Source organism: Trichoderma gamsii (assembly GCF_001481775.2).
Source record: "Trichoderma gamsii strain T6085 chromosome Unknown Scaffold_28.2, whole genome shotgun sequence".
NCBI classification, from domain to species: Eukaryota; Fungi; Ascomycota; class Sordariomycetes; order Hypocreales; family Hypocreaceae; genus Trichoderma; species Trichoderma gamsii.
The window spans coordinates 19,526-47,504 of NW_020171365.1; the positions used below are offsets into that span (position 1 = coordinate 19,526).

A 27,979-nucleotide genomic window follows, 5' to 3' on the forward strand; every position below is an offset into this window, starting at 1 on the left:
GCTGTCTTTTGTGCTCTTATATCTACATGGACGCGAATGGCGCTTGATTTAGTGGTAATTTATGTTTGAGCAAGGTTCTTGGAAGTTGATTGCCATAAAAGCTTAGGTGAAGGCACCTCCCTGTTGGTGGATTAACGCTCGAACATGGTTACTGGAAAACAAGGTCTAAGCAGATCAGGTGAAGGCGTATAAGTGCAAGTCTCTTCTTTTAGTAAAGGCCGAGGAGAGACATGCATGAGATTGGCGCGTATTCGGTGAAGCGATTATTGGATGCTTGGAGGTTAAATGCGGGGGAAGTCGGCGATTGATTCAGCTGTTGGATTATTTGTTGTCTTTGCAGTCCAATTTATTGGGATTGGGATACTGCAAGCTCCTAGCGTTGAAGAGCGGCTCAATTAAAGGGAGCGATTGTTGAGGATGGCCAATTAGATATATTGTGAGATACCAGCGAAGAGCTATTCAGTATCATGTAAATCTAGCAACACGCCTAGACAGCCACAGTTGACATAGTACGTTGATACTGCTACGCCATTGCCATGAAGTCTTTCTTTCAGCTTACCTCGACCGTGGCTCGATGAGGTCAGCTGCTCGCTCTTCCCCACCCCCGCTGTGGAAAAAAACAAGCGCTGCACACCAAGTGATGGGACTTTCACTTATACGGCCAAAGCTGCGTCAGGCCAGCTGCAGCGGAACAAGGACCCGACGCGCAATGCAGCTCTCCACGGGCATCTGCCTCTAACACTAACAGAAAGAATTACACAAGCAAGGGGGTTAGCAAGTAAATGTGTTGTTTGTGATACGGGGTATGTGATACGGGGTAGTTGGTACAGTAGCTACCCATGTACCTAGTAGATACGGTATTCTAGGCAGAAACTGAGGGTGTGTAAGTGAGTGAATGAATGAAGCTGGGCTTACTTACACGCCCCTCCACCAATCAAAGACATTTCCTCATCCCCTTGTCCTACCCCAAGCTAGAGCTAAGCTTGGCAAACGCAACGCAACGCAGCAAAAACGGTGACGGGGGCTGCGCGTCATGGAACGACTAGCAGTAGATCGTATTTGCTCTGGCTGGATTCACGTAGCCCGTTTGGTTGGCTTGGCTGGGGGGTTCGGGTGGCGGATTCTGATTTGACGGCGGGGGGAGGCAAGGAGGATTGCTCAAGGAAAAGGGCTTGGGCGTTGCCTTCCCCGCAAGAAAGGTGGTGACGAAGACGATGGCTGAGGAGGGAAGGGAGTGAGGAAGCCATTAAGTAACGGGATCGAGCAGTTACGGGGTTTTGCTATATATACTGGCTGGTTCGCAAATTTGCCCTGGGTTTTGAACTTTCTTTTCATTTAGGCCCTGTGACTTTTTTCTCACTTTGACTTCATCTGGACGGCTGGGATTTCATCTCCTCCGGCGTGAATTGATTGATCTTGCAGAGCTCGACATACCTTAATCTTTGTGCTCGAGGCTACCGCACCCTTGGCTCGCCGCGTCATCGCATCCTCGATAGTTGGGATATTGGAATAAGATTCAAAAGAAGAATTCAGAGACCGCAATCATGGCAGGGTGGGATGCTTGTAAGATATCCCCTATCCCCATCATCGTCTTGGCTTCATGATACGGATTGCTCACCATCTTTTTTTTTCTGCAGGGAACCCCTTCTCGAGGAGGGAGACACACAGCCATGGCTCTGTCCTCACATACAAAATCTTCGTGCTGCTGACCTGGCTGGCGTCGGTCATTGTCAGCGTATACTACTCGGCGGGCGTGCATCACCAAAAGGTCAACTTCCACCAGACCATCTGGTTCCTGAATGACCACTACCGCACCGCCTTTACCATGAACCATGTCCTCGCCGAGGTCTACTGGTAAATATTCGCCTGGATTCCTGAGGATTTCGATGTTTTCTAACAAAATGCAACAGGGTCGTGCTCTTCATCCTCCAATTCGGATATGCCACCTCGCTCTTCTCCAGCAACGCCGACGTCGTCCACGCCGCCGCCAGCGTCGGCAGCCACTTCATCTTCAACAACATCCTCCACGTCATCTTTGTGCTGCTCTTCGTCAACAGGCACTTTGCCATTGCCGAGGTCATCCTGATCCTCAACTTTGCCAACCTCAGCTCGCTGTACTTCCGCCACAACACCACTCCGCGCTTCATCCATGTGCCCGTTGCCTCGGGCCCGTTGGCATGGACCTTTGTGGCCATTTACTGGAACGGCGCCATCATGGTGCCGCACCCGGCCAGCCTGGTGGCCAGAATCTTTGGCAACGTTTTCATCTGGTCCATCTTGGTCTATGGACTGTTCTTCATCACTGCTTACAGTGTAAGTCGATTATTTCTTCTTCGATTGCCATTGCCAAAACAGGCAGCTAATAATCATCGTGCAATTTAGGACTACACCATGGGCTTCGCTCTCAGCGTCCTGTCCGCCGCAATTGGTGTCGCCCAGTTCAAGCGACAGGTCATTGCGTTCCAGTGGATCTTCGCCTTTGTCATCATGTCTGTTCTCTTCGTGCTGACCATCGCCATTGCCGCCCCGCGCGCAGCCGGTAGAGACGCCAGATGGAGGCGCGTCACCTCTGCAGACCAGGAACGTGCACCGCTCCTCAACGAGTCTGCCGCCTAAAGCAGGGAACACAAACCACAGCCATGAATTCTCTCCACTACCGCATCGTCGTATCGCAGCCATAGGCCGGATCACAAATTGGTCCGAGGCGGTGAGAGGAGGAGAATGGCGTTCTAGGCCGCTCATGTTTCACATTTCACAGCAGACAGTTCACCCGAAAGCCTGTTTGCGGGTGGGAAAAAGTACAACCCTGGTGCTTCATCATGAATGTATGACGTAGGGGAGAGTAACACTACAGATTTCTGCGAATCGGATTCTTTCTGCGGGAGTTATAGGGTCAAGTTTGCTATGATATTGATGTTGAGATTGAGAGATTGGTAGTTAATTTCATTGCTTCGCTTTTCAGCTTACACATAGGCATTTGGGTAGTAGAATCTTTCATCCATCTCGAGGCTCTTTTTAAAATTATTCTCCGTACGCATAGCGTAACGTCTTTTAACGTTTTCGATGCATGCATAGCTTGTAGATTTCCCAGATTAGCTCCGATTGCGTTGCATCATGGACCATTTCTTCCGCGCCGCAGGTGATTCGCTGCTCGCAAAGGTCCCCTGCTGGTGAGCATGAGCTTGGCTTGACGGCTCGATGACGTCGACGGTGTCCCGTGTACCGCTTTGGCCACTGGTATCGATAAGCCTAGCATCAGATCAGCCCACCCCACGGCGTGGCTGTAACAGAACGCAGGGCACAGCATTATCTGATACAATTCAATATCCGTTGTGCTTCTAATATTAGCCATCATCGCATCTTCTTATCATCTCGTCCATGCGGCGGCACAGCAGATGAAGCCTCTCCGGCCGTTTCCATTCCCGCTCAACATTGGGACGGACATCTGCCAGATATCTCGCATCTATGGCATCCTGAAGAGTCCGCGGGGCCTGCGGTTTGTGAACCGAATCCTATCGCCAGAGGAGCAGGCCAATAAAGACCCGAGGCTGCGATGTCTTGAAGACCGCCCTATTGTTAAGGCTTTCCAAGCCGATGAGCTTTACCCTTTTGAAAAGAATAAAGGAGGGGGCCCTTCGATTAGCGAGGAGATGGCTCGTCAGGACCCAGATGTGTGGACGGCCGCTGCGTTTGTGGCAGGCAGGTAAGTACCTAAGCAAGCAGAGCAAAGAGCTTTATGATAGGATCAAATTAAGCACGGATATGAGAGAAAAAATCCCTAAGCTTGCATGTTGTTCATTTAGATTTGCTGCGAAAGAAGCGGCCATCAAGGCCCATTCGCATCGTCGGCTCACGTTCCATGACGTGGTGATTGAACGCCGCGGCAGAAAGGAGGAGCGTCTCGGGAGCGGACCGCCGGTGGCGCGGATCAAGGGCGAGGGCGAGGCGGATGCGGATGTGAGTGCCATGATTTCGATTAGCCATGATGGGGACTATGCGACGGCGGTTTGTATGGCGCATGATCCGAGTGTTGTGGCGGAGGAGGGTGAGGAGGATGATATTGTGAGGAGGTGGAATATGGGCGAGATTTGCTGAGGCATCATTAAAGATTTAAGGAAAAATTCGAAAATAGAAGAAGATTTCAGTTTCCTACTTGTTTATGATGTTTTAAACCCCGTAAAGCAAAAAATTGAAAGTAATTGGTTTTTGGAAGTAAAGATACAAAAAGCAAAAAGCAAAAAGCAAATTGAGCAACTCAATCACTCGACGTACCAGGGACTCGAACCCTGAGCCTCAGACTTAGGAGGTCTGCGCGCTACCATTGCGCCAGCACGCCTGCTGTCGGTTCGATGTTTCGACCAATCGCGTCTAATGGAGTGCGCGATTTTAAATTAACTTATATACTACTAATCGTAATTGCTCTCTTTCTGTCAATGGGCTCAATCTTTGGAAAGTGAATGATGATGGAGAAGAGCTCTATGACATGTATCTTGTAGGAATGAGTGCTTGTAAAATACAGGGATGAAGAATTGTTGGCTGAAGGAAGGCGGCATGCTGTGGCAATTACCCATGGCTCCTGCCTCAATGGATGTAGTGACAATAAGGCACACTTTTCACCCATATTATCTTCCCTCTTAGTAATAAACCTGTATGATCAATTCTATGTTCTCAATCATCTCTGTGAATGCGTTTGTGCCATCATTATATCATTTCAAATAACGCAACTGCCTTCACATCAATATTGGCTTGCTTGTTCAGCATCTTCAAAATGCACAGATTTCAATCATGCTCCTTGTAGCCAAGCCGGAATCCATTCACAATGATCCACCTCCGGGGGAGCAGAATGAGGCTTAGATCCTGGCATGGCAGCCCTCTTCTTCTCTCCATAAAGCAGCTAGGCTAATAAAGCATACAGGCTACTTGATCAACGGGTATCATTCCCGACGCATCGAAGCATATATATCGCGCGCAGCGACTTGAGAGGTGCGTTACTTGTTGGGCAACAGGCTCGGGCTCGTGATCGCACAGATGACTCACCTGGTGAATAAGCTCCTCACTCATTGGGCCGTGAACCTGGGTTTTTAGAAAGGAGGGTTACTTTTCGGCGCGTTAGCTACCGAGCACGCGATAGCGACCTAGTTGGACGACATGGCTGGTTACGGGCTAGCTAACCGCTCAATTCAGGAACAGCACGTACAGAACCAGGTTCGTACCGACCAGAATGCAGTCTACCGTCAATTCAAGCTGCAAATGCAAAGTACCTATACAGGAGCCGAATCCTGCTTGATGCCGACATGCTGGCTATTACTAGTAATTAGGGCATTGGCACTCTGGTCGACATATTTCTTCCTACGAGTTCACAATTCAGATTTCGCAAGAGGTTGCCGCCTAATGGATGGGCATATGACATGCAATTGAACCACACCAAGCGCGCTTTAGCAAAGCCGTCGGTCCAAGGGCCTCCGGTAGCAGCTACGCCAGTGCCGTTTGAGCCGTGCCTAGGAGGGCCGGCGCCGGTTCCTTGTCGTTATCATGGCTATCTCAACCAATTCGATGTCATAAGGCTGGGTAGAGCAGACGGGCATGCCTACTTCACAATCCTTATTATTCGCCTATATCGAATCCTTCTTTGCTTATATGATCGATCCGTTCATACTCATGCTTCAATAGCCGTACAGGTATTTAAAGAGACTCACTGCTGCATATTCGAGTATGGTCTCTTCGTGAGACTCATTGACCGCTCATGGACGCATGGGTCGAATGCTCCCTTCCTTTGTAAGACCAGACATTCACCTTTTCTGTCCCAAACAATCGGTGAGAGTTGCAAAGGCTGGCTTCTCATAGGCCGCCCCTTATACAGCACTTGCTGCCCTTGAGATACGCGGCATACAAAGCCCACTAGCACACCAACGCATCCCCGTATCAGTCATTGTGGGGAGTTCTAGCGCAGGGATTTTTGCAGCCGCGGCGTGTTCGCCAGGGATTCCAACGCCCTTTCAGCGCCGAGCGGGACTTACCAGGCCTGGGATTCGGCAGCGACTCGGCGGGCTCGGTGGTGGTTGGTAGCCTATTCATGTGGCCCACACGCGCTTTGTGCTACATCACGATTCAATCAAAACCAAGCATTTCGTCGTTACTCTATCCTTTTCATCCTCACATATTCAATCTTTATTTACTCCCTCCTCTGCCTACTCTCCAGCGAGGGCAGATTTCGGATGCCGGCATCATGGATGTCGTTCTATCCCGCCTCAGCACACAGTTGCTCTCCCCACTGAGCACAGATGAGCTGCTATTTCGGGAACCTCCAGCGTCTCTCAGCAGGTATGTTACCTACTCCTCATGCATTCTGTTATCTGGGGTACACCGGCGTGCCATTCTCGTATCATGTTTGATCGACTCCCCTTCTCCCTGCCGATATTGAAAGTCCCCTTTTTGGCTGACGAGAATCTACATCTTTTAGCCTCCGCATTGATAATTCCGAGACTGAATGGATAGCTCGAGTTTCCGAATTTGCTCGTTCTGGTATTCTTCAGGGTGCGCTTCTCGCTACATCAGCAGCTTGGCTGACATTTCGTCTTGTTCGGCATCGCAAGAGCACCGTTCCAGCCAGTAGAGCAAAGGCTTCATCCATCAAATGGCCCTACGAAATTGCGTCGCAGGCCTCGCGCATTGCCTCGCTAGTCTTTTTGACCTTGGCTTTCATCCAGGGGCGTGTGCATTTGCTTAACGTAGTTGTCGTTGCCTACGCCTTTGTTCTCGGCTTGTTACGCCCCATCAATGATCTCAATTGGCGCCATGTAGCTCTCCATCAAATCAATTACGTCCTGACCGCCACGTTCTTCGTCTTAGTGGCCGCGCAGCTGCTCCCTTGTATTCAAGTCGAAACGGACCAATGTATTACAACCACCAGCGTTATCGGCTCCCTATCTTCACTTGCTGCAGCAATGCTTATCGCCTTGGCCACTCCCAGAGAGTGGGTTCCGCCAGTAATCAAGCATGACTTCCCAGGCTACGCAGAAGATAATGAGCCTGCACCCGAAGAGACCTGCAGCTGGCTCAACTATTACTTCACCTATGAATGGCTGACACCTCTCGTGTGGAAGGGCACTAGGCAAAAACTTGACATGTCTGGTATCCCGACACTAGCTTGGTACGACGAGCCCCTGTACTTACTCCAAAAGATCCAGAAAGCTCGATCACTAGCCGGGAAGACGTTGTGGACGGCCCTGCGTTTTCAGCGCAAAGAGTTGCTGTTGATGGGCTTCTGGGCAAGCGCTGCTTTTACCATGGAGAACGTCTCTCCGTACGGCATGTTTCGGCTTTTGGATTACATCTCCAACCCTGACAACGCAAGCTACCACCCCTGGGTATGGCTCATTCTCACATTTACTGGTCCCTTGTCACGATCAGTCCTATTCCAGCAGTACGTCTTTAACTCGACTAGATTGATTGTCCGAGTCAAATCTGCCATGACCCAAGAACTGTATCACAGGGCCTTGGGGTCAATGGAACTGGAGGAAGATCCATTCGATCTCAAGGGGGGAAGTGCTAACAAGGGGAAAGAGGGCCAAAACACCCAAAAATCAACATCTGCTGGTCGCCTGGCCAATCTGATGGCTGCCGACGTGGACGCTGTATTTCGAGCACGAGATGTAATTTTGGTTACTACAGGTGTTCCCGCCGGAACAATCATCTCTCTCTTTGGTCTGTATAGAATGATGGGTTGGGTGTCCCTTGTTGGTACCGCCGTGCTGCTGCTCGCAACCCCCTTATCCATATATATGGGTAGGATGATGTATGGTGCGCAAAGACGAGTGAGAAAAGCCCAAGATACACGTATCTCTCTTGTTGCCGAGTATCTAGCTTCTATCCGTGCCATCAAGTACTTTGCTTGGGAGGATCCCTCCACAGACCGAATTATTGCGTCCAGGGCAGCGGAACAAAAAGAGCTGTGGCGCGTGGCCGTTTTGCAGACCTTGGTTAACCAAGTCACGCAGATTTTCCCATATATCGGTCTGATAGTGATGCTTGGTCTGCACGTTGGAGTAGAAAAGCATCGTCTCGATGCTTCCACTGCGTTTACTGCTGCCTTTCTCGTGAAGAATATCCGTAGAAACATCATGATGGCCAGCGCCTTTTCAAGAAACTTTGCCGCCGCGAGCGTCGCCTTTAACCGACTGGACACATATTTCGAGAACACTACGCCTCTCATTCGATATCCGGTAGGGCCATTGAGGATTGAAGGCGCTTCATTCCGCCGGAATAAAAAGGCAACCTTCCACCTGGAAGATATCTCACTAGACTTTGTCGAAGGCGGCCTCAACGTCGTCACTGGCCAGAGCGGGAGTGGCAAGAGCACACTCTTACTCGCAATCCTTGGCGAAACTCATCTAGAAGGCGGAAAAGTCACAGCACCTAGCGATATTGCGTTCGCTTCCCAGTCCGCTTGGCTTCAGAACGAAACCATCCAAGCCAATATCCTCTTCCAAAGCCCCATGGACCGTGCTCGGTACGACAGAATTATTGAAGCTTGCTGTCTCAACGTAGACTTCAAGGAGCTATCTGACGGCGATTTGACTGTCGTGGGCGAGAATGGTACTTCACTGTCTGGAGGCCAAAAGGCTAGAGTTGCGCTGGCAAGAGCTTTGTACTCCCAAGCATCTCTACTGCTCCTAGATGACATCTTTTCTGCTCTCGACGCAAAGACTTCGGCTGGCGTTTGGAAATACTGCTTCTGCAGCGATCTACTCAAAGGCAGGACTACTGTTCTGGTCACCCAAGTCCCTTGGATTGCGTCTCAAGCAGATCTTTCCATCTTATTGGACAGAGGCCAGGTCAAGAGCGCGGAACCAAACATTGGTGTTGTTCGCCAACCAATTACAATTGCCGAAGTTTTGGGAGGAGATGACGATGACACCGAAGACGAGACTCAAGTCGGAACAGAAACCCCTCCTGAGCCAGAATTACAGGCCAATGGCGATGCCCTCAACGATCCTGCAAAGGTTGCCAACGAGGTTTCGGCAAATGACATTGTGAACCAAGAAATGAAGGCATCAGGCAGGATTGGCCGGCTTGAGGCCTTGCAGTATATGAGATACTTTGGCCATCCAATCTTTGCCATCTCCATTTTGGTTGGTCTCGCCGGCTCCAATGTCTTCTTCTTTGCCTCTAGCTACTGGATGGGTATCTGGGTTGATGCATACAACAACAATGCCCATGTAGACATTGCTTACTACATGGGTATCTACGCCCTCTTTACCTTTTCCGAAATCATTTCTTTTGGATTTGTCATTGTTGCTTTCGAATGGGGAGCGTGGCGTGCTGGTCGCAAACTTCACAATGATTTTATTCGAGCAATTATGCGCGTCCCGCTATCATGGTTCAAGACGATTCCCATCGGCCGCATTACCAATCGATTCTCTGGCGACATGGCTTCTATCGATTCTGGGCTTAGCTCTATGCTCCGAGTGACGTTTGACTCGGTCATGATGCTGTTTGCTCGTATCGCTGCGGTCAGCTCGATTATGCCAATCTTCATGCTGCCAGCCCTCATCACCTGCTTTTTTGGCGTCGTGATTGGCGAGATGTACACACGTACGGCAGTCATCATCAAGCGGCTTTCTTCATCCGCTCAGTCCCCCGTCTTCTCTCAATTTGCTGATACTCTGGCGGGCCTACCGATCATCAGGGCTAGAGCAGGTATGAGCGAGACTTTTGGTCGTGATTTAGCAGCTAAGCTGCGAGTGTGGTCAGCCGCGGCTGAGGCCAACTATAACTGCAACCGTTGGGTGGCCATGCGAGTGGATTTTGTCACTGCCTTGGTGGCCCTCGTTGCTGGCATCATCGCCCTCTCAAAGGTGGGAGTCGTCGGTGCTGGTCTGGTGGGTTTCTCCCTGAACAATGCCAACGGTCTGAGCCAAACTATTCTTATGCTGGTGCGAGCCATGAACGATCTCGAGGTAGAGATGCAGAGCTTCCATCGTGTCAAAGAGTATGTCAAGTTGGAACCTGAAGGAAAAGACGACGTGACATATCCCGAAGAAGGAGAATACGCGGATGACGATAGTCATGTAATTCCCAAGAACTGGCCACGCTCAGGCGAGATTGAGTTTCGCAATGTCACCATTAGATATGATCCGGATGGCCCCAATATTCTTACAGATGTCAATCTCAAGTTCAGGGCGGGAGAGCGTGTTGCGGTGGTAGGACGAACGGGCTCTGGTAAGAGCACTCTGGTGTTATCTCTCTTGCGATTTACCCACATTGTTTCTGGCCAAATTCTTTACGATGGCATCGATATTACAAAAGTTCCTCGACGAAAATTACGTGAAGGCCTTACAATCATCCCCCAGGAGGCGACATTGTTTAACGGAACCGTGGAATCCAATCTTGACCCTACCGGCCGCGTTCCAGAGGAGATACTCGAAAAGGCATTGGAGAATTGCAGGGGTATCGCATCCTTTTCTAGCGACGACTCTTCTGACGAGACTATTGCCGATGGTGTTGATGACCGCTCCACTCACAAACAGTCTCAGGGTATCTCCCTATCGACACAAGTAGATTCACGCGGAGAGAACTTTTCCCATGGCCAACGCCAAGTATTGTCGCTCTGCCGCGCGCTTATTCGACAAAGCAAGCTGATGCTGCTGGATGAGGCAACGGCAAGCATGGACTACGAAACGGACAAGGGTATCCAGCAAGTGCTCCGAACTGAACTTGAATCTGCGGGCAAAGACCGCACACTCGTGACGATTGCCCATCGCCTGCGAACTATTATCGATTACGACAGTGTTGTCGTCATGGGAGCTGGAAAAGTAGTTGAGTAAGTTGTGACGTCTCCTCTTGAATGTTGAGTTGTAGAGCAATTTTGCTGACTGAGTTTGTGAATAGATATGGCTCCCCTCGAGAGCTGTACCACTCTAAAGGTTTGTTTTACGACATGATATATCACAGTGGTGAGATGGAAGAATTGCAGGAGATATTAGATGATAAATAATATGATGAGTTCTTGGTGTATATAGAAACTTTTTTTCTCAAAGGCGGTTTTGCGGATGGCATTGGATGAATGAACCTGCCTGACATAGTGGCGAGCATGGAGATGTTTTGTTTTCTAAGCTTAAAAGGGGAGACATGGAAATGGAAGCATGTAGCAGATTTTTTCCTTTTGCTTTTAAACAATAAATCATACGAATAGTTGCCGCATCAAGCACGACTCTCATTATCTTACTATTGTCTGTTTCTCTGTTCATTCCATGCTCTGTTGTAACCTAAGAGGCTCGGTTTATACAACCAAGCTGTCGGAATCCGAGGCCCCACTAACCAATCCACTAACATGCACGCCAATCTCCACTCTCCACTCACCTTGGGAAAAAGCCCGAAAAGTTTAGTAAAGGCAGAAAAAAAAATCTGGACGAATCTATGACTCGGTTCGAGTCAAAAAATGAAAGTTTGCTCACGGCAGGGCTTGAACCTGCGGCCTCCGCATCACTAAGATTTCAACTTGAGTTGAAGTATTAGTACGAAGCTCTAACCAACTGAGCTACGCGAGCCATCTTATTGTCGATGTTGGACGTTAGGTTAGTTATAGATCTTTGCTATCCTGTTTCCCTCCCATTCCAGAGAATGTCGAGCTGTTTGTATCATGTTGTTTGAAGCAAGAGATGTAGCCATGATTTAGAGATTATTATAGAATGTTACCAACATTAGATGATAACATAGTTTCAACATACTAGTGCCCTTGTTATGAACTGGTGCTTCCTATCATACAGACCATATTCAACCGCCGAGATAGATGGATGGGAAATCTCGTAAGCCTATCATAGCACAAGCTCACTCCAACTCTCAATCAAGTCTCCGCCGCTTATGATGCAGCTCATCCGGCCTCTCACTCACTGAGCCTCTCCGCCGGGCCGGGCCCAACACATCATGGCTCTTATCGGGAGAAGCGACAACTCCTAAGAGCAGCTTCGCATAAGCAGCCGCCGTGGCAGCGGCGTATTCTTGCCACAGTTTATTCTTGAAGGCGTCTGCGTAGTCACAGATGCCTCGGATGACAAGAGATGGGAATATGCTCATTATCCCTGCGGCTTCCATCTCAAAGCATAAAACGCCGTGTTCTTGTGCCCATTTATCACGGGTTTGAGAATTCTTAATGACATGGTTTCCGGAGGCGATGAGGCCGTAGTGAATCTCGGGATGATCTGTCGGCCGCTGACTTCTCTTTGTAACATGGTAGTCATGGTTGGCGCATTCTTCTCGGGTTTGGCATTTTGGACATGCAGCTTTGAAGAGTTGGTCGTGTTCCTGCCCCGGATGTTTATATCTCGATCTCATGGATTCGGGGACTCGAGTTATGATTTCGTCAACATATGGCTGCAAAGGATAGGAGGGAAGATCCGGATCCGATCGTAACGAACTAATAGCCGTCATTAAAGATCGGGGAGGTGGTGGAAGCGACCCAGTCAACTCGAACACATTGTTATCTTTGTCTTTACCGCGGTCGTATTGAACTACGCCAGGGTAGCCAGCCGTCGGTAGGCTCACAACAACATCTCCAAGCCGAATATCGTTGTCTTGATATGGGGCGCCGCCTCCTATGCCAACCATTAAGCAGAACTTGATGCTTGGGAAGCTTCTCCTCATATTTGAAGCAGAATCAGCCGCCGAGGTCGTTCCATATTCTGGAAGACAAGACGCAACAATCATGTGCTTCCCCATTTGCCCCAGCGCGTAGTGATTGCTATCTCCGTTTATACTTTCGAGGCTGTCGTGCTTTTTGTCGAAGAGAGCTCGCACGGCCAAAAGCTCCTTGGGCAGTGCGCAAAGTATCCCAACTGTGTATTCTTCCTGAGAATGTGCTTCGTAGATCGGTAAAGAGGTAGTTTCTAGCAAAGATGCTTCAACTTGTCTGGGGGCCGGAGACTCGTTTGATCTGTGGGCGTTTGATTGAGTAGCCCCTATTCTTGGTGAGTCCATATCAACTTCGATGCCGCTATCTTTAAAAGAATCGACATCAGATACGTTTGGCGTTGGTAATCTTCCCTCACTTGGATGACCACTGACTTTATAAATCCAGGAAAAGCTCGAATTGTGACCAAAGATTATGGCTCCAGGGCTTTCTAGTGGAATGCCGATCTTTCTAGGTAGTAAAAATTTGGACATGGCCGAGGGAAGTAGTGATTGTACTGGGTCACTGTGGTCTTGTCGAAGTATTCCCTTGCACCGACACGTTCCAAATAGACTCGTCGGCGTGTGCCATATGATATCCTGGCTGACTCTGACCTGATTTTCCTCATGGACATGGTTATCTTTTACCAGTTGGCTCATATCGGAAAGGCAGGCTGCAAGGTAATACTTTTCTTTTGGCATCTCCGCCCAGTATTCGCACATATCGGCGCCAGTTGATTTGATGATATCACCAAATCCGCGCCCAAATAGAGTGACCGCGTGTATAGCTCTGGTGAAATCAACCCAGCTCTTCCCGCGTGGTTCTAAAGAAGCCACTCGTGGGTAAAGCGGATCGCGGCTCATTGCTAGATCGTTGAATTCCCAGCCTTCAAGAAATCGTCGTGGTTTATCGGCCATGTTAACGCCACGCTCCCCGGCAATATCTGCTTGATGATCGATGAGTTTCTCTAAAATATTATAAAAATATTCAATTCTGCTCTCTAGCAACAGAAATCCGTTTTTCTCGCGGTACAGCTTGAGCGCCAAGTTTTTGGGGTTGATGAGCATATCAATAGCTGAGTCCGCCGTGAGTGGTTTTGCCGACTCATGAAAGCTGCTCTCCCGGAAGATGAACGCAAAGTTGAATTTATCCGTGTTGCTATATGCCAGTGATGCTCTTACTATGTGTAGCAAGGCACTGGTACCGTTGACGAGCCAGCCACGTTTCTCGCTCTCGTCCCAGAGCAGCACATACTTGGTCGCAATCCATTGAAGCCTCGGAATAAAGCCGCTGCGAGACACATGGACGGGCGTGTCTTTAGTTCCTAAACTATATGCAGGACCGCCAACTAGGGACCGTCCAGGAGATACGTAAGTACCGGCAAGACTACAGCCTTCATGAGGTGGAGGGAGGGCGGAACTGAGAACAGAATAGTTTGCCTTTGCTGAACCTGCGGAGAGTAGGCATTAGCAAAGTCCTTTGTGACGGTTTGAAGGAAAACTCTACCGGCGTAAAAAGCGGCATCTTCGCACCAACCAAGAACATGCCGACATCGTTCTAGATCGAGACTCGTGGCATATCCCAAGCTTCTTATGGCGCTATCGAGATAGGAAATACGGCGCCCATCTTTATTGTAAAACAAGTGCCAAAATATCACGTCTCCAGTTCTTCTTGTCGGAACTAGGAGAGTGGAAAAGCCTTTGATGAAGGTCATTCCTTTAAAGCAGTCTACTCGCTGAGTTCGCGCCAGACCCGCCATGATATTGAATGGGATCTCAGCCCCCGTTCCTGTCTCGGCTCTTGCTGGAATTGGAAATCCTTTAACTACCATTGGACTGTTGAATAAGTTGTGCCAACATTTGCCGTTCAATTGGCCAAGATCTGGCTGGATCTCGTCCCGAAAACCTATCTTAAACTTGACCGTCGAGGTGAAAATAGACTTGGTAGACGGTGTTGGCTTCGTGTTGATAGCCGGAACGCTGATAAATGGACTACAGCAAGCAAGTCCTTGATCATGTAGAGGTGTGCGAAGCGCAGCGCCGAGCCAAGCAAGCTGTTCCCCAACTTCAGCCAGGGAAGTCTTGGGCCCGTAAGCCGTAACTATGACTTTCGATCCTTCAATCTCTGCGTTAAGTGTTGTTCCTGTAGATGGGTCGCCTAGAAAATATTTACTAACTATAATCAATCTCTGACTTGTGGACTTACTCGGGGTATAGCTAACCATGCTATACGCCAATTCTTTCACCATCTGCATGATTATCTCTCCGGATGATGGCCATGTCTGGTTAATATATTGCCCACATGTTGTTATAAACGAGTCTTGATAGGATCCAGTCACTGTAAGTACTCTTTCTATGGTCTCGTGCAAATCAGTAGTATACTGCTCTTTCTCCAGAAAAGCCATGACATCCCAGTCGACTTCGAATATGGCATCGTAGGTTCTAGTAGGCGTGTGGTGGCTAGTTTGGCGCGATGACTCTAGAGATTGTGTAATCAGATTACCGATTGTATCCATAAAACTCGGTTTCGATGGAACCATAAGGACTTCTTTTTTTAAACGACTGAGAAACCACTGATAACCCTCTGTTTTAGGGATAAGCTCATGGTAAGCGGCAAGCCACAAATCGGTGGCCCCCCGGACCTTTGATGGATTTGTTTCGCTGTAATCGTCCTTTGGGGAGTTGATATTGGTATTTGCTGAATTAACATCTTCAATCTGCGTATGTGTCGATAAGTTGCTCTTGTCTGTCTTTAATTGAGTTTGACTGAGATCCAAATTACTCAACCAAGCTCCAACAGTATCGTTGATCGATGTATTATCGGAGCTGGGGAAACTCTTTGCTTGAAAATTTCTTGGCTCGGACAATCTATCTTTAATAGACGTGGAGATTTGACTACTTCATTAGACATGCTTATATTGAACACCATGGCTTTAATGACTCACTGGCGATTCTCGAAAACAAAATTCATAATACTCCGGTGCATAACAGGAGTTGGCGCCTTATGGCCAATTCTGAGCGCAAAAGCCTCGAGTAGGTTTGGAAGCATAACCGAGACTCGATTGAGAACGTCTTCGCCAGCATCTAAGTCTTGGATAATTTTGACAAAAGAATCTGCCAATTCCGATATGTATATTTGGCGCTTATCAGGATTTATTTCTTCAGGCTTGTAGGCGGTCGTCCCTGAAAACTGAGACCTGTGTTTTATTGTTTTCCTATTCATCCCCCCAGAAGATTTGAATTTTGCCTGTATTCGGGGAGTTTGATAGTATGACTTGAGATAAGCGCTATAACTGTCCATAGTTGTTTTAAGCGCAGGCAGTAAATTTTCCCAGCGGTGCACCTCAATTTGTAGCTCGAGGTCACTCGGTTGGGGATGAGACAAGCTCATGATTAGCTTGAAAAAGTCTTCTGTCTCAGCCTTGACTTTAGAAACAGTTAGAGGATCAAAATCGTCCAAGGTTTGGAGAATCTGACTTTTTTCCTCGGCGCTAAGTCTGTATGGAAAAGGTTTTGTATGAAACCACGTAAGAAGCCACTCGATTAGACGAATTATATCGTGCTGAGTGAAATAATAATTGCTTGTATCGTCTCTCTTGATGCATGAGATGTAGAAGCCGCCAGGGAGCATCGCGTCTGCAGCAACGGCGTTGAAGCTGACATCTACAGCTGATTCAGATAGAAGCTTCCGAAAAGAAACTATGCGCCGAGAGTCATGCAACTCTTCAAGGGACCAATCCTTGGTCATCTCACCCAAGTCACGGTCCGCTTTCAGAGCTATTCTATCCATATTCGGCGCCTGGGACTTATTATCCTCTTTGCTATTGAAGGCTATAGAGGTTCGAGTCAAGGGCCGTGTTTCGTTGCTGAAATTCTCACCGGAACTGCGTTGGCGAGACCAATCTGTCGTAAGCTTTCTCGCTCTGAAAGGCGTACTACGCGGTTGAAACGCAGGTTCTGATTTGTCATCCTCATCGAGTTGGTAGCCGGGAGGGTATGATTCCCGCGCCCCGAATCGCGACGGCCGACGGATAATAAGAGGCTGAACCGGCCCTGAGTCATCGTCGGACGAGACATTTGAACTATTATCGGCTGATCTAGGAGAACTCGCTTTATCAACTTCAGCAGGCGGCTGTTCGGGAGATCTTGGAGATTTTGGAGACCTTGGTCCTGGAGATCCCATTGGCAATGATGAAAAAGAAAGAAGAGGGTTGGGAGAAGAGCTCTGGCCCCTCTCTGCGTTATGTTGGGACGAATCCATTTTCAAGATGCTAATTATTCGACAATTGACTTAACGACCTCAAATTTTTGAGCTCATAAATCCCACAGCTGCTAATTAAGATAAAGGGCCGTATAAACATTATACAACTTCATTAGAGGATTGTTATCTACAAGTCCCGTACTTAGGCAGCTGTTGTTGGTTGTTATAGTCGCGGATCATTATTCACCCGGCATCGACAGCCCTTCAACTCTCCAATAGGTTGCATGTTTGGTGGAATAATCTCTCTAGACGCGTTTGTTACGCATCTTTCCGATGTCTTTTTCATCTCTTCGTGCACAGTTTATTGCAATGAAGTTCCGATGTTTTAAGTACTCGTTATGAATTTGCAGCGTAAGGTGATATTTAGTAGGCTGTCTTTAGGATCCATGGCAGGCATCTCGTAACAGAAATGGGTCTATGTAAGAAAATCTCAGCGTCTACAGGAGTAGCTTTAGTGGAAGTTGTCATGCTAAAAGTTTCCAAAATGCAACGAGGAACAGAGACTGCATAGAACAATCTACTTCTCTATTGTCAGAAGTAACAAAACAAAATTTCGACGCCTTGATAAAGCCTGCCAACGATCCTGCTATTAGGGTACGCTCCGCTACCCGCTTTGTGCGGCCCGTTCCGCGACCCACACCTTGCCGTTGGTGGTCATGTTAATTGTAGAGCGAAACTTGACCTAAACAACATTAGTTCTTTATGTTGAAGAAATCATAAAACAGGATATTGGTATAAATGTCATACTCGGCTCTCTACATTGTCCTTTGGCAAAAAAGATAAGTATATCAACACACACCTGCAAAACGTTATCACCGCCACCAAATAAGGGAGAGAGAAGAAAGTAAAAGAATGTCTTCAATTTGTGAAATGATGAGATTAGTGTGCTATCTGCATTGTTTCTCATACTCTTGCTTTGCGACAGTCCACAATGAAACAGCAGCAGCCTGTATTGTCGAATTCGATTGTGCCTATGAGTACTAACGACGTTCAATCAAATTTGATAGTTCGATCGAACACTGGTAATATGTCTGCTTATTAGTTAAAATACAAAGTGTTATCCTTCAATCCTCGCAATCATAGAACTCATTCTAGGGTAGCAGTAAGGCATTGCTGAGGAATACCATGTGCCTAGGTAAAGATATCATGCTCAGGCAACAATTTACCTGGTTTGATATCAGTGGTATGTAACAGGCTACGGAAACAGCGATGAAAACAGCGCATATCGCCGTATTTTTCGTGATGGCGAGTGTTGAACCCCACCAAGTGTGAAAGTGGCTGTATTGCATCGACAACTAGATGGACTCTTTCAGTACCTGATCGATCTAACGATCCTTTCACTTAACAAATCCACAGATTTTCCAATCTCATGTAGTCATATAAAAGAGGATATAGTTAACTTTCTCATCAGTTATGTGCAAGCCGCGGCATTGAGCTCCTAGTGAGCGAGATAATCAGCATAATCACCCGAGATTGCAATTTGCATTGTATGGAAACTATATATCACGCCTCTCTTCATATGAGCACAGACCAGACTTCTCTCCAGCGTGTTGCATCCGAGAAATTCGGCACGTATGGCGGATTCTGTCACATAGCTAGAGGGTGCAAGGAGGGCACTCATGATGACAGAGTAATTGGTCGATACAGTTCTTTAGAGGACGCATGCTTCTGCCTGATTTCTATAGGTCAGACATCACCATGTCTTACTTGAAGCATGGTGGTATCCCGAAACCTGTATTCAGTGAAAGTTGAAATATTGTTGTATCCCGAGCGGCCGTGTTACTCCGGCCGGTCGCTTTGCCCGAAGCAGGGACTATTGTTGGCTCGGCCCCTCGCTTGACTCGTCCCCTGGTCGTCTCCGCACGAGCTGTTTCTTCTTGATCGTCCCTGATCGTCCCCACCACTAACTGGATGGCTGTGTCCGGCACACTCCGTCTTGGCGTGACGTCTACTAACTCTGTGTGTTTATTTTCATGGATTTGCGTGCAACTGCATCATTTATTAGCGGCTTGTCTAACTATACGTTATGAGACATTATTGACGATTGCCTTGTTTAGTTGCCATTACCGCTGGACGCCACGTCACGTCTCCCCCGCAGCGCTACTTTTGAGACAAAAGCTGAGATGCAGAGCAAGGTTGTTTGACAGGCCAGCCGGTGAGACACGGCATGGACAGATCGCTGAGACACGAGAGTCACCCTAGTGGTGCTACTGCTGCGGCGATTCTGTAGTACTGATGTAGTAATACTGAGCCGTCATCTGCGCTATCTCGTCTCCCGCAGATTGACATCCACAATCTTTGCCTTTTACTGGAGAATCCTCATCTGCTCGCTATTAGATGCAGATGCAGGTTTGCCCAAAACGGAACAGAACGGATGCAACCCTGGTGCTGCCTTCAGCCAGCCACGAGCGAGAGTTAAATCCATATTGGTATTTGATCGTCACACTCTTCAGTTCTCTGGCGTTGGTATATTCGTCATAAAATGTAAGACACGGGAAGTGTGAATGTAAACATGACAAATGCTTGCATCACAATGTCTGACTGTAGTTGTGAGAAGTTAAGCACTAACAAGCAAGCGAAAGGAATACGGCAAGAAAAATAATGAAGCTTTGTTCTCTCGAGAAGTTATGCATCCCATATATTGTGTTTCATCAGATGATCATTATGCACATGCTTATCAATGATATATTCATATGTGTACGTTTACATATATCGATTATACCGTCTTTCAAGCCTGAGCACATAGTAATACTCACTTACATAGCATCTATATGTTCGAAACTATTCCCCTTCTATTCATTTATACTAGGACTATTTGTGCCTCTGAATGATCTAGATCAACCCTTTTATGTAAAATGTCTAGGTAGCTGCCAAGGTTTCACTACGAACATTTGACGTTAAACTCTGAGCATGTAGCCGTGATGTAATATGCGATATCACATTAAACAATCTCATGAATAGGCAAGGTCATTGCCGCCACTTGCTTGTCTTAGCCGTATTGGCTTTTCCGTATACGTACAGATATGTCAAGCCAGAGAAGTATATAAGCTCCCAATGCTTTACATCTTGCTGTCATTAGAAAAGCTCATTATCAATCTTACATCGTTGCAACTCGACTCACACTATATTGTTTATTCAAATCATTACACCATCATGAAGTTCTTGTTTGTTCTTCTTCTCACTGCATCTACCGCGTATGGCTGCGGAAACAACGCATACAGATGCAAACACCCTGACAAGACAGTCAACGAGATGTGGAAGGTGACGCACAGAATCTGCGATGATTTGAAAGAAGATGACTGTTATTGTTCCCACTGGGCTGAATACTACTGTGATCCCTGGGGCGATAATATCAACGAGTTCAAGCGCAGATGCAATAATGAGGGCGAGAACTGGTACTGGACGGAATGTTAAAGCAAGGTAGGGCCAATATCGACATTGGTAGCGCAGAGTACACTTTAGATATTAACGTTGTTTTCTTTAGTCTTATAATCGAGATTGTGCGAGTATTTGGCGCTGCTGTCAATGCATGAGCACATCGTTTTGATACCTTATTTCTACGGGCTACACTGCACTCTTGGTCTGCTGTTGGATGTATGAATGAAAGGCAGCTTAGCAGACTCGTACATAGATTTATGGTTACTGTCCGCTTACTCAAATCAATATACAATCAATTCTGCTAATCTCGCTAATTGCCTTGCCTCTCTCAACGTTGATGCATGCCTGGTATACAGTAATGATTGCATTGTATATAGCTTCTGCGGACTTGACAACTCACAACAATTGTATCTTTCGATCATTCCAAACACAAGACTTACAGTGCTACTCTCTTGAACACCTTTCGTACCGCCAATACCTAGCTATTCTTGGGCCATCTTTCGGCACTGGCTCTGGCATGAGATCATTTCAGCAGCTTTGAGAGGCATGTGATCCGTTTTGTACGGGAGCAGATATCACCAACTATAATACTTCATCAAGATATGAGTGGCCTCAGCCCAGAAACTTGTATTGGGCTAGTTAGACTCGCCGTCTAAAAGTCTTGCATAAACTAACACGTAATGCACTCAAGACTACCAAGTACAGCAGAAAACTTTGCATAGACTCTTCACAACTCTCCTTTGTCGTCCGATCCCCACTTGCAAAAGCTGATGTGTAGCAAGACCCCATACGCCACCCAGCCCCCTCCATCCCAGCCATTGTAGCAGCTATCAACTATCTCCGCATAGGCCGACTTGCAAGCCGCCTTGGAGGAGAAGGATCCAATCATTCCGATATTGGCAGTGTGTCCGCTGCTGTCTGCAAAATTCGACCAAGTGCCGGATACATCTTCCCAATGAGTGGCACAAAAGTCATCTCCGTGCTGAGATATCTCACTCTTGCTTACGCAATCCACCTTGTGTGCTCCTTTGTTGTGGTTGGAGCACTGACCGGCCATGGCGCTTGAAGCAAGCACAAGGACAGCAGCTACTTTCAAAAGAAACTTCATGGTTGATAGAAAGAAGAAGATAGGAAAAAGATTCTAAAGAACGGGTTATTATAGCTCTACAGGACTCAGCAAAAGTGTCGGTACCTATTGGCTCAAGTAGAGAAGAGATGGCTGTTTGGATTGGATTCTAGACGATGGTGTAAGGCTCAGGGTATAGTACTAACTTTTATATCAGGATTGAGACACCGTTAACACATGAAATGCTTCATTACGTGGGTCAAGACATACCGGTATACGATAGATAAAACATTGGAGAAGAGTGACCCACGCAGATTCAGACAACGAGAGGACTGCCGGGTGATTCTTGGCGTGGGAATGGCTTGGACGGGAACTTCTGGTACACTTACAAGGGTCACAACTTGATTTGTTTGCTCCAGGGTGCTTGCATATGAGCTGAATACAGGGGTGCTATATGCATTACCAATTGGTGTTGCCAACGGGACCTATTCTCTAAGCCTATTGGAGATACAGAGGTGAGACATAGGCCACAGAGTCAACCGTCACCATTCAGAAACCTAGTGATTACGCCAGTACATGCAGTATTACGCATATTGGGCACTAAAAGCAGATCTTCAGCCACTAAAGATTATGCAAAAGCAGAGTGAGTATAATAACTGTCCGTAATACGTACGTAGCTGAAGATTGCTGTAAGTAGAAATATAAATTGATGATTTATGCAGTGGTAATGCTAGTATATTAGCATGTTGATTTGCGAAAGGAATACTATCTAATATCTATGTGAATTCACCAAAATCATGTCATAAAATGTGTAAACACTAGCTAAAAGGAACCAAGAATGCTATTCGTTTAGTGACATAGTTTGCGTACAGCTCACCTCCTTCATTGACTTACACGCATCTCTGGATAGGGAATAGGCTGGGCGCTTACCCCTGTCTGCATGCATCATTTGTCTCTCTTCTGTTACATCCGTATCCCGTCTCCCGTCACAACCACCGGCATCCTCCAAGCCCTGTGCAAGCCACGAAGCGGCACATAAACGGTGACTCTTGGGCACTTCAGTACGCCATGCCTGTACGCGAGCAAGATGACCCCTCACCGTTGGCTTCCAATGCCTCGACGACGACAGCGGCGCAGCGGCAACGGCCGATCAAGCTTGGAGACGCTTTGCCACTGACTCAGTGTGATGGCAGACGAGGCCTGCCATACGCTGATCCATGAAGCTCGGCTCAGATAGTATTCGCTCATCCCGCTGTGGCGCCTGCATGCTACTCTGTTGCACTGACGGTACACTGGCAGAGCTGGATGATAGGCCATAGACGGCGTTGCCCATCACAAAAGAAACTGGCTAGCATCGGGCCTCGCCTATGCCCTGCCAATTCTCGCCATACCGCGGCCTCACATCACATCATTGTGTCGTCAATGGGATTTCGAACCCCGCAATGTGAGACGATTGCAATGATTTTACTGTCTGTTCGAGCTGGATCGGCAAACTTTGAGGATGCCGTTGGGAGGTGTGATCAGAATGGTCTGATGGGAGACCTTGGAAGCCATTGTGGTGATGTGCCAGGCCAGGCTTTGATTGAGAGGTTTATATCAAGGAGGATCACGGCATCGTCACTGCGAGTACCATAAGAATACTCTCAGCGTACACTTAACTTGCATAATTGCTCGCTATCTTCGTTGCAATCTACATAGTACTTTTGCTGTCACTTTACTCCTCAGTCATGGCCGGCAAAGACACACTGTATTCTCAGGGGTTCAATTTCGGTAGCTTTGTCCAAGATGGCGTTGACCCTCGCACCGGGCAATTCACGTCCTCCATCACCTTGTATGAGACTCCGGCCGAGATCCGTAACTGCACTTCATTCAGGCTGGTTCTAAAATTCAGTCCTTCCAACGCAGAGGATATTGGCTTCGGCAAGGGCTGGTCACTCAACCTTTCTCAGTATCATCATTCCAGTCCTCGCAGCCTCGTCCTCTCTACAGGCGAGCACTACCAGGTCGCAGTGGATGGCGGTGATCTCAGCGTTGTAGACCTGAAGCTTCGCAAGTTCGCGTTCAAGAAAAAGGAGTCTGACTTCCAGATCGCCCACAAGGACGGCCGAGTCGAACTCCTGTCTAATCATGACAACACCTGGAATTACAGCGTCCCCACTAGACTATATGCCCCGAATGGTCGTCAGTTAGAGCTGGTGTGGACTACTGTCAAAGGGCAACCGAGGCTGAGGAAGCTGTTGGAGGGCTCAGAACAACTTTTGGTGATCAACTATAATGATCCAAATGTTGAAATAGTGCGTGGCCCGACATCTGCCGAGTCTGTTACTTTTACTGCTTTGTTAAAGAGCGGCAAGCTGGCGGAATTCTGGCTACCGTTGAAGGATAAGCCCAGGCCCAAGTGGGTGTTTGACTATGAGACCTATGGCAAAAACACCTGTCTTTCCACCATCACAAGCCCCATTGGCCTTGTTGAGAAGGTGAGATACAAGTCGGACGGCCATAAAGTGCCAAAAGGGGGTCCCTCAGCGGCTGTTCCGTACGTCATTCAACACATAGCAGAGCCGGGTAACCAACAACCCGCGATCCGGACGCTCTATAGCTATTCGAGCACCAATTTCCTGGGCTACGGTGGCGTAGACAGCTGGAAGAGCGGCCAAGACAACTTGTACCGTGTAAGAGACAATTACACATACAATGCCACTGTCTCCGCCGACGGCGGCCAAGAAACTACATACACCTATAACAAATTTCATCTACTGATCAAGTCACAACAAGTGAAGGATAGAAAGCAAATCACACAATCCATTACCTATCACGCGAAAGAGAATGTGGCTTTTGAACATCAACCCCCTCAGTTCCAGCTGCCGAAGACTGTTGTGACCAATTACCGTGACCTATCGGACCAGAAGCTGTCTCGAGATGAGCAGACTCAACACGATTTTGACGAATGGGGAAACCCTACCATGGATATCCAGATAAACGGCGTCCAAACGGATCGTGTCTACTATCCACCCAAAGGTGAATCTGGTAGCTGCCCAGCCGATCCACATCTCTTCCAACGATATCTCAAAGAGCAGACTGTTACGCCGGCCAAGAAGCCTGATCCGGCTCCAGTGCGAAGCACTCGTCACACATATCACGAGATGGCTACAGCATCTGGAGCACCGGTAGCCTCATTCGTCGTTATTCAAAAATCAACTATTTTTCAAGACAACAAGGCCATCAGCAGCATTGAACGGGATTATTTCTCCAGCCCCGGGGAGAGAGATCATGGTCGTCTCCGGCAGAAGACGACGACGATGATGGTCTCTGAAAATCGGGCAACGGTGCAGAACTGGGCCTACCGATACACAGCGGATAAGATGTTGGCTATAAGTGTGAAAGAACAGGGCTTTGACGGCTGTCAGATGGAAGAAGAAAGGAGCTACTCTTTGGATCATGGGTCTGCTGTGACCCAAATTGACCAGGCTGGGATCCAAACCAACTTCACATATGATGAGATCGGCCGCATAACACGCACAACTGTCTCTCCAAATACCTCTCACGAGGCAACACAGACAATCGATTACACTATGACATCCAAAAGAGCAGGATACACCAAGACGGTGACGGATGTGAAGCAGGTGAAGACTCGGCACATCTTTGACGGCTTACAGAGGCTTTGTCAAATCGAGAGGCAGGACGACGACGGTGATTGGGATACAAATGACACTTACACAGGTACTTTCCGCCCAGTGCAGCAAAAGAGTTACGACGCGCTCGGCCAGTGCAGCCAGATGGTCGAGATCGATTGGATGAGAGCTCCAGATGGTCTAAGAGGCAGTCCATCCCATATCGTTATGAGTACGATGGCTGGGGACAAGCAAGCAAAGTAACTGAGAGCGACGGTGTTGTCACTTTGGTTGCCACAGATCCCATTTCTCAGACGCAAACAGAGAGTATCGAGGGCCTAGGCAAGAAGAGAAGTCGCGTCGAGCCTGGAGATGTCATCGTCCAGACGTCATTACTCGAGAAAGATGATACCCTCTATACCAGCGTCGACTACGCCAATGACGGCCTGGGTCGCAGAGTTCAGGAGAAGAATGGCAAGGGCCACGTTACGCAGTTCTCGTATGATTGGTTCGACCGCGTAAGCAAAACAACTTGGCCGGATGACAGCATTGCAACGACGAAATATGCGGACCACAGCGCAGACCCTCTTCCTGTATCAATCCATGTTCAAGATAATATCACCGGCAAACAGTCCTATGACGGGCTGGGTCGTGTAAAGACAAAAGATTCTGGAGGACGCACTACCGGCTATTCGTATCAGGGAAGCTCCCCGAAGCCATCCAGCATTACGATGCCGAAGAAAACAGAGGCTATTATGGCCTACGATGATGCTTTGGACTATGCGCTCAAGGACATGACTGTCCCCGATGATCAGCAAGCCTTTGACTACAATAATAAAACGGGTGAATTGATACAAAGCAAAAATTCATATTGCACTGAGGACTTGAAGTATCTACCCTCAGGTCTGCTAAAGGCTGAAGACATTCGCCTCGGGCAGGGGAACGCCCTGTCAACACTGCATACCTATTCTATGAACGGCAGACTTCAGAAGTACTCCAACGTACACAGCCAAACACAAGAATTCAAATACGATGAATACGGCCGGCTCAACCAGCTCTTGCAAGGTCCACTCACAGTTACACTCGACTACGACAAGGCGAGTCGGCTATGGAAAAGCAGCGTCCATGACAGCCAAAAGGGGTCGACCCTTGGAACAGAAATTGTCTTTGATGACTTTAGTCGCGAGCTCGAGCGCACTATATTCCGAGATTCACAGCCCTTGTACAAGTTGATCCAGGATTACGATGTACTAGACAAGCTAAAGACTCGTGAACTGAAGGACGGCGATGGCGGCTCGTTACGGAAAGAGGCTTTTGATTATGATAACATGGGTCGATTATTCGACTATCAATGCAAGGGCAGCCAGCTTCCTGTCAATGAACGTGGGCGTCAGCTGCGGCGCCAAACATACGGCTTTACTACTACAGGGGGCATAGCAAAAGTCACTACAGAATACCAAGATGGTAGTCAAAATGTTGCCGTTTACACATACAGCGATGGTGACCCTGACCAACTCATCCAAATCACCAACACCCACCCCGATGAGCTTGGAAAGATCACTCTCGAGTACGACGCGAATGGCTGCTTGACACGAGACGAGCAAGGCCGAATACTGGAATACAACTCCATGGGTAGCCTCACGGTGGTCAAGAGTTCTGACGGATCGACAGTTCTCAGTCGGTATCACTACGATGCTCGGGCCAGATTGGTCTGCCAGGAGGTGCCCGGCAAGCTAGACTTTCATCTGTATTATCGAGACAGTAGCCTCATCGCTGCTACCAGCGGTGATGCCCAGCTCAGCTATGTATCTGATGGAGTCTCCTATTGGGGTCAGATCCTTCAGGAGGATGGACAAACAGCAGCCTCATTGTGGGCTTCCGATGCTCATCAATCGACCATTGCGACGCTGGACACCAGAGAATCCAATCAGGTTCACACCCAGTGCTATACACCTTACGGCTTCAGCACGGCCGGATCTGCCATCGCTTGGAACGGCCAGTGGAGAGATCCCGTCACAGGCTGGTATCATCTTGGCAACGGATACCGCGTTTATAACCCAGTGTTGATGCGCTTCCACGCCCCTGATACATGGACCCCTTTTACTTCTGGGGAGATCAACCCCTACGCCTACTGTCTTTGCGACCCCATTAACCGAGTAGACCCCACTGGTCACTCGAGCGACTCTGCTGGAGATTCCAAAAAGAGAAGCATCGCCCAGCTGATTGTCGGCCTAGTTGTTAGCATTTTGGCAGCCATCTTCACCGAGGGCGCGTCCTTGGCAGTGGAGGTTGGAGTTCTCGTAGGAACCGGCATCGCCTCCGACGTGGCAACCGGCCTCATATACGACGCTGCTTCGGGAACTGCCCCAACTTGGGGGAGCGTAGGAGATGACACTCTCTCCAGCGTCATTGGCAACATCGTCGGGCTCGGCGTAGCCAAGGGGGCGGGGAAGCTCTTCAAGTCAATCGGGGAGACGATAGATCAGCTCCTGGAGGGCGCTGCCAAACTACAGCACGCCGGAGGAGCGCGATTTCTTCCCGTAGACAAGATGAGCGTCAATCAGCTAAAGAGCGAGCAAAAGTGGCTGTCGTTTGAAAGAAGGGGCGAAAACCTAACGGAGAAGGGCAGGGCCGTACGAAGAGCCCGAATAGAAGCCATAGACAGCCGGCTCGACAACCTCGCAAAGCAGCCGGAATGGAAATGGGTGGACACGGGGCTGAAAGAGAGTGACAAGCATTTGACATCGGCCGACACAGTAGCCTGGAGGAAATATCACGATTTCCGAAGACTGATCACAGAGAACAGGCTTCATCCGAGTACCGCCGCCAAACACCTTGGCGGGTCGGAATATGAGCCGATTACCCCAAAGCCGACGCACACCATCCGGCTATCAAAAGGTCATCGGCTTTATTTTCTTTTGGATCAAGAGAATCGTGTAGTGATCATTGATCAGATTGGAAAACATCGATAGATGGAGGTTCCCGTTCGTTCATTCC

The 27,979-nt window shown here is 48.3% G+C and overlaps 6 protein-coding genes across 6 annotated transcripts; 4 read left to right on the plus strand and 2 right to left on the minus strand.

The window, feature by feature from the left end:
- Positions 1-1,544: 1,544 nt before the first annotated feature.
- On the plus strand, positions 1,545-2,616 carry TGAM01_v207472 (hypothetical protein; the record flags this gene model as incomplete). Its single annotated transcript, XM_018805506.1, has 4 exons — positions 1,545-1,563; positions 1,638-1,854; positions 1,911-2,313; positions 2,383-2,616. 4 exons carry the CDS (start codon positions 1,545-1,547, stop codon positions 2,614-2,616), a joined length of 873 nt encoding a protein of 290 aa, XP_018661166.1.
- A 3,457-nt stretch (positions 2,617-6,073) lies between these two features.
- Positions 6,074-10,996, plus strand: TGAM01_v207473 (hypothetical protein; the record flags this gene model as incomplete). Its single annotated transcript, XM_024550107.1, has 3 exons — positions 6,074-6,321; positions 6,461-10,822; positions 10,891-10,996. The coding sequence occupies 3 exons, from the start codon at positions 6,074-6,076 to the stop codon at positions 10,994-10,996; spliced, it is 4,716 nt and encodes a 1,571-aa protein (XP_024405127.1).
- Positions 10,997-11,841: 845 nt separating this feature from the next.
- TGAM01_v207474 (hypothetical protein) lies at positions 11,842-16,927 on the minus strand (the record flags this gene model as incomplete). Its single annotated transcript, XM_024550108.1, has 4 exons — positions 11,842-14,117; positions 14,174-14,824; positions 14,873-15,561; positions 15,612-16,927. 4 exons carry the CDS (start codon positions 16,925-16,927, stop codon positions 11,842-11,844), a joined length of 4,932 nt encoding a protein of 1,643 aa, XP_024405128.1.
- A 3,054-nt stretch (positions 16,928-19,981) lies between these two features.
- On the plus strand, positions 19,982-20,341 carry TGAM01_v207475 (hypothetical protein; the record flags this gene model as incomplete). The annotated part of the gene is made up of 1 exon (XM_024550109.1): positions 19,982-20,341. One exon carries the CDS (start codon positions 19,982-19,984, stop codon positions 20,339-20,341), a length of 360 nt encoding a protein of 119 aa, XP_024405129.1.
- Positions 20,342-21,032: 691 nt separating this feature from the next.
- Positions 21,033-21,413, minus strand: TGAM01_v207476 (hypothetical protein; the record flags this gene model as incomplete). The annotated part of the gene is made up of 1 exon (XM_018805510.1): positions 21,033-21,413. One exon carries the CDS (start codon positions 21,411-21,413, stop codon positions 21,033-21,035), a length of 381 nt encoding a protein of 126 aa, XP_018661170.1.
- A 1,685-nt stretch (positions 21,414-23,098) lies between these two features.
- TGAM01_v207477 (hypothetical protein) lies at positions 23,099-27,954 on the plus strand (the record flags this gene model as incomplete). The annotated part of the gene is made up of 2 exons (XM_018805511.1): positions 23,099-25,091; positions 25,139-27,954. The coding sequence occupies 2 exons, from the start codon at positions 23,099-23,101 to the stop codon at positions 27,952-27,954; spliced, it is 4,809 nt and encodes a 1,602-aa protein (XP_018661171.1).
- Positions 27,955-27,979: the final 25 nt, after the last annotated feature.